Here is a 12,484-nt window from a genome sequence, read left to right as displayed (position 1 = left end):
CAGTAGTCTCAGGATTACTCTCCCGTATAATTCCTGCATAGCGCGTAAGTACTCTAGCAGGCTTTCGTTGGGGTGTTGCTTCCCGAGATCCAGTTCTCGCAGAACGCGAGTCTCGTATCCAGGTGGAAGAAATTCGGCCTTAATTCTTACCCTAGATGTGTCCCACGACTCAAACGGCAACTGCAGGCACGACCAGCAGGCTGCAGACCCTTGGAAAGCCAAAGGCAGTACCCAACGCAGCATGTACGCGTCGGATGCTCCGACGTCGACCCTGTAGACATCAAGCTTATCAAGAAAATCCGTAACGGATTGAAGGTCATCATAGCCGCGGAGGTTGGGGCGTCAGGTTGCAACCGGAGCGCTGAGTCTCGTGGAGTGCCCATTCGTTGCATAAAAGTCTCGCATAAGGCAGCCATACGTTCGAGAGCTTCACTGAAGGCGCGTTCGGGGGTCGTGGCACCAACGACTGCTCCAAACCGAAGTTCCTTGCCGTCTGTAGTAGGCTTCATTCCTGGGCACAAAAACACAAAGAAAAAAGGAAGGCGTCAAAAATTCAAGAGAATCAAGTGCAGATACTGTCACAATGCATGCCAAAAGCACGCTGGGCGCCACTATGGGAATTCGTGCCTTGCTGGCATGCATGGCAGTGCACAAGACGACACCCGAAAGGGCAAGGAACAAAAAAAATCTCCTCACCTCCCCGAAGGGGATCGTGCGGAAATGCGAATGCATTGGGTGCAGCGATGAGTGCGCTGCGAGTAATTATTATTAATGGCGTACTTAATGAAGAGAGACGAGAGTGTGAACGTAACCATTTATTCATTCATCAGCACGTGTTTGTGTTATCGTTGTACCTGACGGCCACAATCACCGCCTTGTGGTCGCTGAAGTGCACGGTCAAAGGGTCTTTGAGAAGCATACGCGCGGCACAGTTTCGCGTAAAGGCACATTCCCACTGGCGATTCGCCTCGTCGCGCGACGACGCGCATTGCGCGATGAGGCAATGAGGCGGTGTTCGCACTTGCGATCAGCAATGATGTGACTACGTTCAGCGCAGCTGCTTCCCGACTTGTTTGGCTTCGTTGATGATTGGCTTACCGGTTTTGCGGGGCCGTCGCGCGACGAGGGAATTCGGACCGAGAGCGATCTGCTCCGCCGTCGCAAAGCGACGAAAAGCGACGGCCGGCTCGTCGCTTTGCGAGGTCGCTTTTCGTCGCACGACGAGGTGAATCGCCAGTGGGAATGTGCCTTAAAGACCAGATCGACACGCCCGCCCCGCGCGCTAGCTCTCTCCGCCGAGCTCCGCGATGCGAGCGCCCTCACACGCCCGAGCGCGCTCCTCCTCTCCACTCACTCTCCGCTACTCCACCCGAGCTCCGCGATGCGAGCGCCCTCACACGCCGAGCGCGCTCCTCCTCCCCCCTTGCCCTCCACTACTCCAGCCCGAGCTACCATGTGCTCCGGTTGCTAGGCGCGCCACAGCTGTTGCTAGGCGCACGCCGGCCAACGCACGACAACCCCCGACTAAGAAATGCATTCGCATTTAAAAGATATGGGAGTCGCTGATAGCGACCGCCATCGTCCCCGAGAACGCGCGTGCCGGCAACGCGCGTGCGCACCCCGTTTGTGCGCCCACAGGGTCGACCTAGCTTCTGCCCAAACTGACAGCGGTTCCCAGGAGAGGAGCAGCCGGACCCCAGCAGTGCAAAGCCGTTTATGACGGCACTGTAAAACAATGACCATCAAGAGAGAGAGAGAGAGAGCTCTTTATTAGAGGAGAAAGCCGAGAGTTTTGCCGGAATCGTACCACCGACATGCTACTCGGCGGGGGAATGGGTAGGGGAGGGTAGAAAAGGCCCTATAGATACAGGGCAGAAGAAAGAGAAGAGAACAAGTAAAAAAAAAAGGGCATCATGTAGTTTGTGTGAACAGTTCGACGAACGTTATGTTCTCAGTATTTTAAATCAGTTCAGTGACGCCGATCTCGTCCAGGTATTCAAACAACGCCTTTAGTGCTTTGCGTTGTGCTGAAGGAGTGTGCCAGGGGCCAAGGAGCACTTGTAGGCTGATTGGTCCTGGGCGTAGGTGTTCGATCTTCTGCTCCAAACGGCACCTTGCGAGCATGTAAGCGGGGCACTCTAACAGTACGTGTTCCACGGTTTCTGGCGATCCGCAGTTATCGCAGTAAGGATTCGAGGTGGCGCCAAGTCGAAACAGGTAAGTTTTTGTAAGCGCTGCATTGAGTCGTAATCGGTGATACAAAGTTTCTAGTCGGCGCGGAAGTCGGAAGTGTAAAGTATGTACAGAGAGAAAACGTCTTTATCCCTTTCGTCGTCGTCATCCGAGGGCACAGCCGGGTAGGGTCAATCCTCTTGCAGCGTGTCCTCGCCTAAATAGACTGCCATGTCATAGTAAGCTGACCCGGTGGCCGTCTCCACGTGTGCTTTGGGAAGGTTGGTTGGTTGGTTGGTTCCTTATGTTATGGCGCGTACCCACGCGGGGGATTGGCCAAGAAGCTGCCAGTAATAATTAGGCTGTGACCCGGTTTATTTTAGAGAAAAAAAAAGAAGTAAGAGAAAAAACATTGAGAGTAGAAAAAAAAAATCTTTGGATTCAACAGGATTGTCAGGAAAAAAAAATCTTGCGAATGAAGGCATAGCTATCTAGCAGGGCATCCGGCCTGTCGCCGCAACAAAGGAATGAAAGGCGATCACGACATCTCTGTGGCAATATCCTATGACGGAAGCACCCAGGGAAAGAATAACGGTTAAAGATAAAGGGAGATTCAGCCGATTAAACGTGTATTCAAGGTGCGTGCGTCGCATCGAGGAAAAGCTGCGGCAATTTAAAAGAAAGTGTTCTATTGTTTCAGGGGCATTGCAGAAAGGGCATTGAGGAGATAACGCCTGACCAGCTTTGTATAGATAAAAATTTAAAGGGGGGATTCTGCAACGAAATTTTGTGATTGCGACCTCACATTTACGAGATTCGCAGAATTTAGGCTTCCATAAGTGAGAGAGGTGAATATAGTCAGAGCATGAACGAAGGGCATCTTGCCGATTACTTTGTAAAACTTGAAGGCGCCTGAACCTCGCCACCAAAAGAAAACTGTCAATTGGGCAATTCACGACGGCAGGACCCCCAAGAGCCAAATTGGCTAATTGGTCTGCCATTTCATTGAAGATTATCCCTGCGTGACCAGGGACCCACACTAACCGGATCTCGCGCAGCTGGTAAGGAATGAATGAACGGAATGACCTGAAAATGGAAGAATCTTTATCATTTGTTAGAGCAGTGCACACGGAGAGAGAATCCGAAAGGATAACCACCCCCGCAAATCTGTGCTGTAGTTTATTAAGGGCTAAGATTATCGCCAATAATTCTGCCTGAAAGATCGGGGTATAGTCTGGCAGCCTGATTGAGAAGGACCAATCTAGAGACTGAGAATATATTCCTACCCCAGCCTTCTCATCACTTTGCGAGGCATCTGTGGCAATTACGACATCAGTATGAAGAGTGGCCAAGTGATCTTCAAGTAAATGATTGAGTAATCGGGCCGGCAATAATTTCGCATGCGAAGGAAAAATGTTGTCCAAGCTTATGTCGACAGGCGACAAATTATCAGAATAGGACTGGAGTAGAAAAAGATCTGCACGAAGAGGCTGCAGCCATGCCTGAACGCAATCCAATTGAGGACGCTGAAATCGGGGCCACGTAAATCCTCGAAAAAGGTCAGGCCTCAAGAGGAAGATGGGTTGAGCTTCGTATAATGGAGATTCAAACAGTTTTAGAAATGTTACAACAGTTAACAATTTAAATCGATCCAGAAGTGAAGGCAACCGTGCCTCAAGGTACAATACAGAGTTAGCTACATACTTTGGCAACCCTAAACATAAACGCAACGCCAATCTCTCAATAAGAAATAGGGGATGGAGTTTGTACGTCGCGCAGCCAGAAAATAACACGCAACCAAATTCCAATACTGGGCGAACATAGCAACGATAAATCATTAGCAGGGCGTCTCTACGCATACCGAATTTATGATTGCATAGCCTACGCAGCACTCCCGCAGCTTTTTCACCTTTGGCAGCAATGTGCGAAATATGCGGACGCCATGTGAGGTGGTCGTCATAAATTATACCCAAATATTTAATTTCCGTGACCTGAGGGATGGATTGCAACCGGTATGTTAGACGTAATGATATAGGGTTATTGCTGGGAAATACCATAACGGCACATTTACTGACATTTAGCGAGAGGTGTAACGTGCTAAGCCAAATATCCAGGACAACCACATAGTCCTGCAGTCGCTGATATAACGCTTGGATGTCCCTATCAGCCGAGAAAAAAGCGATATCATCGGCATACACATAGGTAGATATGCCGTTCTGTATTGGGATAGAACTAAGGAGTAAGTTAAAAATAACTGGAGAAAGAACTGATCCCTGAGGAACTCCACGAAATTGGTGATACTGGGATGTCGATAAGCCGCCCTTGGAACAAAAGAATTTCCTTCCCTTTAAAAACTCACCAATCCAGGAGCGGATGTACCCTGGAATCTCGCTAGATGCAAGGCGTGACATCAACGTGCTGTACTCTACGCTGTCGTAAGCCTTTGCTATATCTAGGGTTACCAGCGCACTTACATGTTTTAGTCGGCGAGCTAATTTAATGCGGCTCTCGATGTCGACGTGTCCTTCCAAATAGAATTTCCAGGTCTGAAGCCAATCTGGGCGGTGCTTAGAATACGATTACTGTTCAGAAACCGCATAAGCCGGCCATGCAATACCCTTTCAACCAACTTTACCACGTTGCTAGTCAACGAAATCGGCCTAATATTGTCTTTGACGAAACCCAAACTTTCGTTTTTCAACAATGGTGCTACCTTAGCGATTTTCCATTCAGAAGGTATCCAGCTGTTTTTTAACGACATGTTGACAATGTTTAGTAAATCATCAGGAGACACCTCAAGCAGAAATTTTAACGTTGCCACCGTAATGCCGTCTGATCCTGGAGCACACTCAGACAGCTGCAAAACAATATCAGCTAATTCCGCCCTTGTCACTGGAGTGAAACCCTCATTCGAAACCTGGCACACAAAAGGAGAGGCCAACCCAGAAGAAAAACGAGATTCCAGTTCCTGCGCAATACGTTCCAAAGTTTCCATAGACTCACTCGTCGACTGAACAATTGACTTGCCGTTATCCTGATCTTGTACAACCTTTCTTGAACGGAGGAATCTATGCAACATGCGTCTATTTTTGGACTTTGATAGAGAGGCGAACTTTTGGGTGTTATAATTTCCTTTTGCTTTAGAAACAACCCGCTTGAATATTGCAGCTGCAAACTTGTAACTGGTCCAATTGGATGGGCATTGGTTTTTAAGAACGTTCTTCCAAGCCGCTTCTCTCTGACTATACGCACGAGCACATTCCTCCTTCCACCATGGACTGGAGCCGCCATCTTTTTGAGAACAAACAATAAAGCAGGATTTTTTAACAGATTCAGAAAGGATTGATAACACTTGAGCTGCCCGGAGTTCCTCGTCTCTCGATGGAATAGAGCTAAGTGCTGTCTTTAGTTCTTTTTGAACGCGATGAAAATTTATATGCCGAACTATATGTGCTCGCGGTGACGTAGGAAGGCATAAAAACTCATATACAATTGGGATGTGGTCACTACTTGTAGCCTGGTCCCAAGTAGACCATGAAGATATATTTCCCGGGGTGGAGAATGTCAAATCAAGAACAGAACTGGTCTGCCATCGAAAAAATGTCGCAGTTCCAGAGTTAAAACAATACAAATTGTTGTCCCGCATCCAGTCGCAAAGACGCCTGCCACAGGAATCTGTGCGGAAACCCCACGATACGTGGTGCGAATTGAAATCCCCACAAAGAACAACTCGTTTTTCACACGCCGACACGGCAGCATCGAGTGAAGAGGTGGAAGTTACTCCACTCGGAAAGTACGCATTCACTATAGAAAATGCAACGCAACCTGGAAGATTGAATGTCACTGCCAGAATTTCCGATTCCACAGACATAAATTGAAATGAGAGATGGGCTTTATGGCAAAATCGAGGGGATACTAAAGTTAGCAATCCTCCTCCTTTAGTTGGACGGTCTAAACGGAACGTTCGGTAGTTGTGGAATCTAAATGGCCGACCAGGAGCCAGCCAAGTTTCCTCCAGTACAATAACATCTGGTCGGGTTTTAGAAACAATATTGTGAAGGTCTGTTAGCGCTGAAAAGACTGAACGACAATTCCATTGAAGTATCCGTAGAGACATTATGGGGAAGTGATGGCCGCCACAGCCGCCTCCAAAATACAACCTGTTTTTTGACTCGCTTGACCTTTCTTAGACTTTTGTTTCGGGCACGATTCAGGTGAACCCAAAATCGGCGATCCTGTTCTTTTATACACAATTGATTGATACTCCATGTCTTCTGGGTGGTTCTCAGACTCGACGTTATTCTCGTTAGCAGGACGAATGTTCGATGCCATGCGAGGAACAGGCGGGCTAGTTGCGGCTTTGGATGCATGACGAACCATCGAGGCCGGACGACCGGGGGGCAGGCCAGCTACCATTTTGGAGGGAAGAGAAGTACCTTCGCATTGGGACTGAGACGAAGGGTTGGAAGAAGCAGAAGTGGATGGTGACGGTTGGCTGAAACGGCTTGAAGAGTGAGCGGGGTCAGTCTCATCCAAAGGTAGTTGATTGAGTGACCCAACAGCCTTAGTATTAAAACCACAAGCGGAATCTGTTTGCACAGCTACGCCACGCAACGCGGACACAGACTCTGTGATGTGTGCCGTGTGAGCTGTTAGGAGTTCTGCCATAGCATGCAGGTAGCGATCCATCATCTTTGACTGACTTTTTTCGATTGCTGACGCGATCACATCAACAAGAGATGCGTCCACAGTAGCGGAGCCACGTGCCACAACTGAGGCATAGCCTGACGATCTATCTTTGACTACAGCCATCGCCTCACTCCGTGAGCACCGGCGCTTTTCAATGACCTCAAGGATCTTCACCTCTTGTGCTCGAACTGGACAGTTGGAGTAGTCCGCACGGTGTGAGTTTCCACATAGGCAGCAAGTTTCTTCATCTGTCTGGCATGGAGCAGGAGGGTGATCGCCTCCACAAGTGCAACAACGAGCAGACGACTTACAACCCCCGACACTGTGGCCGAATCGCCAACACTTTCGGCACTGTAGTGGACGAGGGGAAAGCGGCTCAACCTTGAAGATTACGGGCCACGCTTTTAACTCCCCAGGGACAGACACACCAGCGAAGGTGGCGATGACTGACTCGGTCGGATAGCGGACATCGTTCTCTACTCGGCTACAGCGATGCACAGCAATGACACCAGCCGAAGCGAATTCCTCCAGCATATCTGACACTGACATTTCTGGGTCAACTCCGCGAATGATGCCCTTCGAACATGCAAGATGGGCAGGCACAAATGGGCTCACCGGGAAAGAGGCAAAGGTTGAACACTGCAGCAAGTCCTGCACGCACTCTTGGTCAGGCGATCGGATCACAACGCCTCCTTTCCCGAAGGGACGCACGCTGGTGATTTTCTGGAAACGCTCCGTAGCAGAACGAAGGGCGCTTTGCATTTTCCCGGGATTGTTGTGCCGTATTGCGCCCCCATTCGTGGGCACAAGAGCCACAGGGATGTCGGTAACCCCATTGCGGAGGAAAGCCTGCAAAGGGAGCTCCTGCGGTATAAGACTGGCCGACCAGGGGGAAGGCCCCCGGCCAGGAGAGTTAGTCGCCATGCGGCGCAATAGCGCCCACCCTCACTACAACCTGAAACAAAGCAGGTCACAAAAGGAAAGAGGTGACAAAATCACCTAAAGCTGGCCAAAACCCCGCGTAGGAAGCGAACGCCTTGCAGAGACGTTCGAGCAAGGGACACGTCAGCTGGTGATGATGGCTTGACAGATTCGTCGTCGTCGTCTTCGGCGTGCGGGTAGCTACACGGCGACGAAGGCGGGAGCTTCTCATGTGCCGTACGCGTGGATGACGCAGGGCGCTCCTCACGAGGCGCAAGCTCACGTGCGCTCGATATTTTTTCAAGTGCAGAGAACTTTATGGGCCCGGCTTGTCGCCGTAGCTAGTTTGCAGTCACCGTATCCACCCACCGCAGTCAGGCGTCGTTACGCGGCCAAACGGGGGCTCGAAAAGATAACTCTTTGCCCCTCGAATCAACTTTCTGGACAAGAGTTGAGAGAATACTTCAAAGAGAGGGTTATACGGGCAGATCCTTTAGAACCCCTGGCAACACTGGCGTGACCTCATTCATGTGCTCATGCATGTGGTCATACACGTCCGCATTATTTACCGCATAAAAAAAGAAAACTGCCGGTACGTTTGAGGCAAAATATATGTACTTAACTGGCACGTTGATTAAGTTAGGAATGCTCGTTGGCTTGTTTTTTACGATAGTAAGCAAAAGAAAAGTGGCCGCGGAAGAAACAAACGACGCGTTTAAAATGGCGCGGAAAGGCTCCAGCACGTGAGAGAGAAGAAACGGAGAACCTTTATGAGAAAAGGATCACCACTGGGCACGATGGACGAAAGGAACGGGGAGGGAGGGTAAGAGCAAACAAACAAATGCTGGTCCTTCTCAGTAGAGTCAATAAGTGGGCCAGTTCATGGAACCTGCAAAAAATGGGCCTGTTCATGGTGATCGCAATAGGGATCGCAATAGAGTCAAGAGTTTGTGCAGGTTTGCGAGTTCGTTCGGAGAGGGACCCACTCAAACAACCCGTGCTATACTGCTTTTAAGTCCACCGAGTTGCATACTTTAGCAAGGGGCATAAAGGTTTCGTATGACGTACGCCGCAGTAATTACGCGACACGTTGTGCATGTTGTACTAGTACTAGTACATAGATACGTTGTGCTAGTGTAATTATTTCAAAATGCTGAGAAAAATAGCGTTGTGACGGTATTACTTCCGGGCAGTTTCATCAACCGTTTCTATTTACAACCACGAGGGTGACTGTTTCTGGACTTTACTGCACTTTCCGAGTGATGTTTGACACGTTTGTCATTTATTTTAGTATAGCCTTATTTTTAGTACAGCCTTTAGTACAGCCATTTCTTTTCTTGATGTGTTCAACGGTATGTCTTGTACTATTTTGACGATATCACTGCAAATGCCGCAGCAAACGTTGCATGTGCTGGCCTGTATCATGTTCCGCTTTTACAGGGTCAACTCATAGCAATGCTTAATGCATTCTTTTTTACGCAGTACACAACATGGAGCTTGCCTTCTGGAAGTTATCACGCGAAGAAAAATATCGAGGAGACGATTTACCAAGTATTTTCCCGGAATGATCTATACACGAGATTACCAGTGCAAACTTGCTTTCCCGACGCTTAGGGAAACTCACTTCAGCCCCGTGAGTATTGTTTGCCCCCTCGTTCGCAGGAGTACTTTGGAAGCGTTAGATGCACTTGTTCGTGTATTAACGCTAGCTTCAGAATTCTGTGACGAGTTGAGCGATCTGTTTATTAGTGTATCCTTGTATAAGTGTATCCTTGACCCACTAACGCAAGCTGAGGAATTTTTATTTTACCTCCAGCTTTCCTCAGTGCTGCCCTGGTTGCACTGGTAATGCCAGTGGCGAGTGCGCCACATTTTAGTTTGCCTAGCGTAGTCAATGTGTGCTGTGGAGAGGCACAGGAGGTTGAGTTTCTTGTTTTGCGAATTGCTCGAACTTCGTAAGCCAAGGCATATTCTTTTGTCATTGTGCAAATTATCTGATACAACAAATTCTTTGCTGTGTGGCTGCATCAGTATCCAGGATTTATTATTAGCTGGAAAGTTTTCTGAGTTCAGAAACTTGTCAATGCAATGTCCAGCACAATGCTAGCATGGAAAAAAACTTACACCATCTTCCCACGGGGAACCCTGTTGAGGATGCGAAGCATCATGGGGGTTCCGTGTGGTTCCATTGTGTAGCCGTTATGATGCGTGATCCGGTATTTAGTAGCGCCAGAGGGAATTCCGTGTACGGGTCCACACCGGTGGCAAAGGCACGCAAGTAGTGCTGTGTGACGGTCAGTAGGCGGTGGTTCTCGAGGCGCCGAAACTCGTCCATCATGTTCTTGTTGATGTAGTCGTCTCTGTGGTAGAATCGGTAGTCTCCATCAGCGTTGGTGAGGTAAAGGTTGTTGACGTTGGTGCACGGGCTCAGAGCAACGTACACGCCCTCCCCTTCGCAGCATTGTCTTCTCCTTCTTCTTCTTCAGCGGTTCCCCTACAGGAAGATGACGACGGTGGTTGAACGCGAAGCTATCTCGTGATGGATTCTTTGGTTGGCAAATCCCTAGGGGCATCCTGCCACAATCATCATCAGAGGCGCTGCGGACGGGGCACGGACAAGTGACATGCCCCCGAGCAAGAGATGCTTCGCATCTAAGCGTTGGTGATGTAAAGGTTGTTGACGTTGGTGCACCGGCTGAGACCAACGTACACGCCCTCCTCTTCTTAGCTTTGTCTTCTTCTCCTTCTTCTTCAGCGGTTCCCCTACGGGAACATGACGACGGTGGTTGAACGCGAAGCTATCTCGTGATAGCTTTTTACAACCAAGCTGTAAATGGCTAGGAACCAGCAGATCGTCTCCGGTCTTAGAGCGATGTAGACAGGAATCGCTAGCGAGCGTAGCGCCACGTTGCGGAGCCCACTCAAATCTCCGGAATCGTAAAACTGCGCGCCGCACCCCCGGGGGCATGAAAAAAATCATACAAAATTAAACAGGTCCTTAGGCCTTCATAAAGCATGCGCCGTGATTACCATACCTACGCTATAACAAATTTCTACCCACGATTTCTGTGTGTTTTGTAGCGTAAGCTACACTGGCCGAGGTTGAGCAATTTCGCGCGTGCCATGAAGGGCCGTTCTGAGCAAGCGCGAGGGGCATTGAATTGGATTGGATTCGATAGATTGGATTGGCTTGGCTTGGCTTGGATTTGGATTGGAATAAAGTGGATTGTGTTGGATTGCCGCGGCAGACGCACTGGCGCCGGCGCGTGCCCAGGTGTGCGCCTCAATTGCGCAGTAGCCAAGTCTGACGCTGCGTCGCAGCCGCTTGATAGCCGTTTCACGTGGCTCGGGAAGAGCCGTGCTGAGCATGCGCGAGGAGCAGTGACTGGACAGGACTGCGCTTTCAGTTAATAGCCAGGAACAATGCTCAATCCCAAATTACAAACAAACGTGTTTTGCTTCGTGCATCCCTTGGCTTGTCAAGCCTCACGCTGAAGCTCGGCACTGCAGCTTTTCTGGCCATCCCTCTTCACGGTGTGGAAGGGCTCTGAATTTTTTGGTTGTCCAATCCCTAGGGGCATTCTACCATAATCATCATCAGAGGCGCTGCGGACGGGGCACGGACACGTGAAATCCCCCCGAGCAAGAGATGCTCCGCATCTAAAAAGAGGTGCGGCGCTAAACAGACGAGGACGAAGAAGACAAGATACGACAGATTCTGGGCCCTGTACCTGTTGTATCTTGTCTTCTTCGTCCTCGTCCGTTTTTCTCCAAACCTCTTTTTTCTTAAGTAGGTCTCAACTCACTCAGAAACAAGCTTTGATATAGCGTAGGAGGAGGAGTTTATAATGTTGCCTTGCCTGTTGAGAAAAGGACGCCCCACCAATTGTACGTGGCTCTCCTTAAAACACGCAGCCCTTGCATGTCTGTCTGCTCCACCATCATCGCCCACTCCCTCTAAATCGGTTTTCGCGACATCCTTGTTTTAGCCAACTTTATTTCCCGGAAACCGCTATAAGATACTACACACACGCATATATCTTGTATATAGCTCGTATGTGCAAGTTGTTTGCCTCAGGAGTAAGGGGCCGCGCGTAGTAAGGCACCTTCAGGTTAAATGCTAAAAATGGCGTAAATATAAAGGGCGTAAGTTTTTAATATCTCCCATATGTGATAACCATGCAACCCTTATGATGTAATTGGGCAACCGAGCAGCCGTTACGAAGCTAAACACATTTATAAAGCGCAAAAAACGCATGTTTCTTCGTTGTCACTCCTAAGTGGTTCTCTGGAATAGTCTTTATGATTCTCTAACTATACAGATGAAAAAGGCACATGCACAGCGCCTTACACGAAAAAACAAATCACATTTTATGTTACCATTTGTCCACAACGGATATGTTAAAACTCCAGGGCAGAAAAACGCCGCCACAAAAAGAGTAGGGCCCATTTGGGCTATATGTTCTGGCGTAATACTTGTCGCTTAAAGGGGCACTGACACAAAATTTTGAAGGCAAGATAACTTCGGAGATAGATTGGTGGGAACACATATACATAATCTGCAAAATATCAGCAGCGAATACAGCCTAGAGCATATTTAAAATCAATTTTAAAGTGTGCGAAACGCAACCGAGCAGCCAGCAAAGGACCACGCCAAATTGACATCCCGAGGATATTGTGTAAATAAACAACATCCAAACAC

At 48.9% G+C, this 12,484-nt stretch overlaps 1 protein-coding gene across 1 annotated transcript in view; it reads left to right on the top strand.

Annotated features, from left to right (window-relative positions):
• Positions 1-12,484, top strand: part of LOC144176045 (venom metalloproteinase antarease-like TtrivMP_A) — a 258,958-nt gene that overhangs the window by 208,577 nt on the left and 37,897 nt on the right. Inside the window, exon 12 of the mRNA XM_077705165.1 lies at positions 9,265-9,415. Within this exon, the coding sequence (XP_077561291.1) occupies positions 9,265-9,415 (151 nt within the window). The remainder of the gene's footprint in view (positions 1-9,264; positions 9,416-12,484) is intronic.

Source organism: Haemaphysalis longicornis, unplaced genomic scaffold, assembly GCF_048455015.1.
Source record: "Haemaphysalis longicornis isolate Haplotype H1 unplaced genomic scaffold, Haemaphysalis longicornis Haplotype H1 scaffold_3, whole genome shotgun sequence".
NCBI lineage: Eukaryota > Metazoa > Arthropoda > Arachnida > Ixodida > Ixodidae > Haemaphysalis > Haemaphysalis longicornis.
This window is presented reverse-complemented; position numbering and strand designations above follow the sequence as displayed.